The sequence below is a fragment of the Portunus trituberculatus genome, chromosome 38, assembly GCF_017591435.1.
Source record: "Portunus trituberculatus isolate SZX2019 chromosome 38, ASM1759143v1, whole genome shotgun sequence".
Taxonomy (NCBI): Eukaryota; Metazoa; Arthropoda; class Malacostraca; order Decapoda; family Portunidae; genus Portunus; species Portunus trituberculatus.
Window position 1 is genome coordinate 3,553,955 of NC_059292.1, and position 5,000 is coordinate 3,558,954.

The 5,000-nt window shown below is 44.8% G+C and overlaps 2 protein-coding genes across 5 annotated transcripts in view; both read right to left on the bottom strand.

Annotated features, from left to right (window-relative positions):
- LOC123514753 (serine protease 55-like) overlaps nt 1-1,370 on the bottom strand; it is an 8,352-nt gene extending 6,982 nt beyond the window's left edge. Inside the window, exon 1 of one of the 3 annotated variants that reach the window (XM_045272858.1) lies at nt 1,339-1,370. In XM_045272858.1, coding sequence (XP_045128793.1) covers nt 1,339-1,355 — 17 coding nt within the window. In that variant the 5' untranslated portion in view covers nt 1,356-1,370. Of the gene's footprint in view, nt 1-498; nt 519-950; nt 1,099-1,338 lie in introns of those variants that run through there. The other 2 variants (XM_045272860.1, XM_045272859.1) reach the window with 2 other exon arrangements.
- The window catches only part of LOC123514754 (vitamin K-dependent protein C-like), an 18,735-nt gene that overhangs the window by 5,678 nt on the left and 8,057 nt on the right, over nt 1-5,000 (bottom strand). The window contains exons 6-8 of one of the 2 annotated variants that reach the window (XR_006677696.1): nt 4,351-4,502; nt 4,050-4,222; nt 2,495-2,738 (exon numbers count right to left, since the gene is read on the bottom strand). Coding sequence is in view for 1 of the 2 variants with exons in the window: in XM_045272862.1 (XP_045128797.1) it covers nt 2,553-2,738; nt 4,050-4,222; nt 4,351-4,502 (511 nt within the window). In the remaining variant the exon portion in view is untranslated. Of the gene's footprint in view, nt 1-1,913; nt 2,739-4,049; nt 4,223-4,350; nt 4,503-5,000 lie in introns of those variants that run through there. The other variant, XM_045272862.1, reaches the window with a different exon arrangement.

Below are 5,000 nucleotides of genomic sequence, written 5' to 3' on the forward strand. Positions count from 1 at the left end.
TTTTGGCTCTAATCCGATCCGTCCAGTATACAGTTTGGCACCACCACTGGCCAGGAAATCCCCGGAAAGGACAACACCCAAACGCTCAGGCTAAAATGGTCAGAGGCTTATTCCCCTTACCCAATGTCTTCTGAGAGAACGCGGTACAACACAGGAACAGAACCAGCGCCAGAACACACAGTAAGCTTTTGGGAGTTGACATGTTATCGATACGGTCTAAGTTATTACCATATTTGTGTCTTTGCATCACACGTAACTGAAGAACACTTTCAGATTGCCCTTATATCCGTGAAATGTTCTTAATTCGTGTAGGCTGACCTGCGTTTGAAAGAGAAGCAAGACGGGAAAATAGTAGAAATAATGACAAAAATAAATAAATAAATAAATAAACGTAGGAGAAAAGGAGTAGCACAACAGACTTGCTCACTAAAACAACAACAACACTCATCCATCACAGCAACGCCTCCGAACAAACCGACGCACGTTATACACACTCACCTCATTCCTCGCCCACCAGCTAACCAGAATATTCATGTCATGCAACAACCTTCGCGTCCAGCAGATTACGCATTACAAATTCAGAAAAGGAAGTAGAAGAGGAGGAGGAGGAGGAGGAGGAGGAGGAGGAAGGAAGAGGAAGAGTGAGTCAGGTGTGGCAGGACAGGGGTGAGGGTGGCTGTCTCGCTGACCTTGGTATCCGGACAAGCCAAACACGCAGTCACTCAGTTCCCGAAAGTAATCCACCCAGTCCTGTGCTTTTCCTACAGTTTGGTCCACGCGGAACTGTCACTGTTGTCATTTTTGCTCTTGTTGTCTGTGTTGTTATTATCATCGTCAGTGGAAGTATGGATACATTAATTACGTGACAACAGAGAGAGAGAGAGAGAGAGAGAGAGAGAGAGAGAGAGAGAGAGAGAGAGAGAGAGAGAGTACGCCTTCTTTTACCTTACCTGTACAAGTGGGTGGCAGGGTTGCTCCTACTCAGCCGCCAACGTAGTGTGGACTGATCAGCTCACCTCACCCACCATCCCACTGCAGGGCCCCAACACCACCACCACCACTGCCCTTACCCACCAGCACCGCGCCTTACCTACCGCGCCTTACCTACCACCACCGCCACCGCCACCACTACTACCGTTATACTTACCTGCAACCACCACTGGGAAGGAAATAGTTCTCGCATAGAGTGACTGTAAGAAATAGCTAAACAGGCACCATACAAGGAATAACACGTGTAGATTTCATGGCTTCTTACAGCTTCCCGTACTTTTCCTCATATTCACCACCACTGTCTTTACTTGCCACCACCATCACTACCACCATCACCACCACCAGTACCTTATAACATACATCATCCTAAGCACCTCCACTGCTCGCCTCCCAAGAACTGCCTTTACTGATTTACTACTGCGCGATATGAGCGTGGTGATATTCATGATTTTTTTTCTCTTTGTTTAAGGGCACTGGTCAAAGGGAAGAACAGAGAGAGAGAGAGAGAGAGAGAGAGAGAGAGAGTGCCAGTGCTAGAAATGTCAAAAATATCAGCGGAAATTGAAAGGTAAGACTTGGGTGGAAAGATACTTGGGTTTTCAAGAGGATTTTTGTTCTCCTATTGCCAGATTAACGAGGCGCGTGGCTTATCAGTAAGAAAAAAAACACCCATGACAACACGACTAATTAACCTTTGAAAATAAAATTGATAAGGGAAAAGAGCGTCAAAACCCAGGCCAACAGAACACTGGATCCCATAGAGTTAATGATAATAAAAACCCTTCTTACCTTCACGGTGGACGCAGCTTAAACTTTTCACACAGAAATGTTGTCAGAGAGTGCTAATGTTTATCTTTTCCTCCACACCGCTGCCAGTCACTCAGGGTACAAACACCAAGTAAGGAAAGGAAAACACTCGCGTATATTGTTAATCATTTTGTCTTTTATGTCTATCCGTTAAGTTACAAGGGATAAATTTATGTTTAAGTGATTTGTGTTGCAAAGTTTCTTGTTGCTCTATTAAAATCGTAAGGTTAATCTCTTCATTCCTGGGACATATCTTTACATTGAAATTTGTGTACGATTAGATCATTTCATTGATATCAAGAAGGATCTATGGAGGTCAGAAGAAATATGGTCAGAATCGTTACTATTTTAATCCCCCACATAAGTTTCTGAAGCTGTATAAAATCCTCAGATAGTAAAACAATGAATATGGAAACATTTCTTGGTACTGAAGGGGTTAAAATTTTCCAGACCTGTACATGTAAGGCAATATTTATCTTCTAAACGATTGTAATTACAGCAAACTTACAAGCATGGCGGTAAAAAGATTGGCATGTCTTGTGCTCTCAATCACTTCGCCCAAAGCACAGCACAGTGATATACACAATGCCATACCATACCAGATTTCAGTGATGGCTTGGGATAAGTGTTTCATATAGCCAGGGTTTTCGTTATGCCTTCCATCATTATTTTATTTAGAGGATATTTCCTATACCACACACACACACACACACACACACACACACACACACACACACACACACACACACACACACCTAGGGCACAACAGCAGGAGATCCGTACACATGACTGTCGATGAAGTCTATCTGTTTGGCTATAGAGATGTACAGGCCGGGCAGCACTGACTTGAAGTTCCCGTGGCAGTTTGCTCCTCCCGACACGACTCCTTCTATGAATAACTTACCATTCTTTTCCCTAATCACGGGGCCACCGGAGTCTCCCTGAAGAGCGTTCGTCAAAGTAGGAAAGAAAGAAAAAAAAAAAATAGTTTAATCGCTTTATACACACACTCACACACACACACACACACACACACACACGCCCGGTAGCTCAGTGGTTAGAGCGCTGGCTTCACAAACCAGAGGACCGGGGTTCGATTCCCCGGCCGGGTGGAGATATTTGGGTGTGTCTCCTTTCACGTGTAGCCCCTGTTCACCTAGCAGTGAGTAGGTACGGGATGTAAATCGAGGAGTTGTGACCTTGTTGTCCCGGTGTGTGGTGTGTGCCTGGTCTCAGGCCTATCCGAAGATCGGAAATAATGAGCTCTGAGCTCGTTCCGTAGGGTAACGTCTGGCTGTCTCGTCAGAGACTGCAGCAGATCAAACAGTGAAAGTGAATCACACACACACACACACACACACACACACACACACACGCCGCCGGTAAACGGTGAGGCAAATGGGCAAGCCTCTTAATGTGTAGCCCCTGTTCACCTAGCAGTAAATAGGTACGGGATGTAACTCGAGGGGTTGTGGTCTCGCTTTCCCGGGGTGTCGAGTGTGTGATGTGGTCTCAGTCCTACCCGAAAATCGGTCTATGAGCTCTGAGCTCGCTCCATAATGGGGAAGACTGGCTGGGGTGACCAGTAGGCGACCGAGGTCAATTACACACACAGACACACACACACACACTCTCTCTCTCTCTCTCTCTCTCTCTCTCTCTCTCTCTCTCTCTCTCTTCATCAAAGTTCAATTATGGCACAGAAAAGTAGTCGATAAAAGTGAGATTTGTAACTGTTGTGTAAGTCACTTGACAAATATCTGAACAAACAAACTAATAAAAGATAAAGAGGAAGAACAGAAAGGCATGAGAGGGAATCCCATGTTCTTCAAAACAACACACTCCTTTGTGCACTCCTCTATGCGTGAAAAGGTCTCAGATTTTTTTTTTTCTTTGCTTTGCTGCATTGGGACACGGGAGTTGCCCAGTTATGAAATTTAAGAGTTTCCCAATCCTGCTGGGAACCGGGGAGTTCTGATATCTTATTAGAGAGCAAGTACGAGTGAACAGTGTGCATCATGCATCATGTAACACGAGTTTCGTCAGACATTGCTGGAGGTCAAAGTACAAAATATTCTAGATAGAAAATACAGGTTCTATGTATTGCGTTTTCTTTGTATTTACTAATAATTACTTGTACTTTTTACTTCTAACAATATCTGTAAAAACTTGCTTTATATTCTGTTGTATTTTTTCCTGCCCTTCACATGACTCTGCCGTCCATGCAAAGGCGTGTGTCGTACAGTACATACCTGGCAGGCGTCAACCACGTCGTCTATGGCGCAGATGACGTCAGTTCCCTGCAGCAGGTTTGGGTACTTGATTCTGAGTAAGGGCTCGTGGCCATGCTCCTTGTAGATGTTCTCACACTCGGCTGTGTCCATTACCGTGAAGTTGCCCTCCAGCAGGTGGTCTGGCTGGTGCGCTGTGGAGCCACGAGAGGCATCAATGTTACACCACTTAGGTTCAGTGAAGCTCTCTAGATCTTACAGTGTTTAAGACGCTAATGTAATAACAATCAACTCTCTCTCTCTCTCTCTCTCTCTTTCTTACTGGCATTATAGTAGCCGAAGCCGGAGATGACGACGATGGTTCCTGGTGGAGGGATTTCATCGGATATGCACATGGGGAAGACAACGTCGTTGAACTGTATTTTTGTTTTCGTTTTGATTAGTGCCACGTCATGGTGGCGCGTTGGTTTGTCGCTGAAGTAGAAAAGATAGAAAATAAACTACATGCATAATCCACCACCAACTCCTCCTCCTCCCTCCCCTCATTACTAAAGTCGTCCTGGTCGTGATGCGCAATGAATATTAGATGTCATTTAAGGAATCAATTACCAGCCATGAAATATGTCCTTGTTTGAGGCCAACTGTACGTATATGCTTGGTAACTTCCTATCTGACCTGGCACCCAACGTCGCTGCCCTTAACGCGAACAAGTCTCATGGGAGGGAGGGAGTGCTAAGAGTGAGGCTGGTACAGGAAAAGATGTCGTCACAAATATAGAATCTCTTGACATCATAACAAACATATTTTTAGTGGTGAGAAGAAATTAAAGGTATAATTAGCGTTCCTCCACAAACAATACTAAAAAAAAAAAAAAAAAAAGGAACGGGGCCTCTCCAGTGGTGCCAGCTGCTTCCAAGCTGAAGCACCGGAAGCCAGCTGCTGCATTTTTCACTGTTCTCTAAAACATCACAC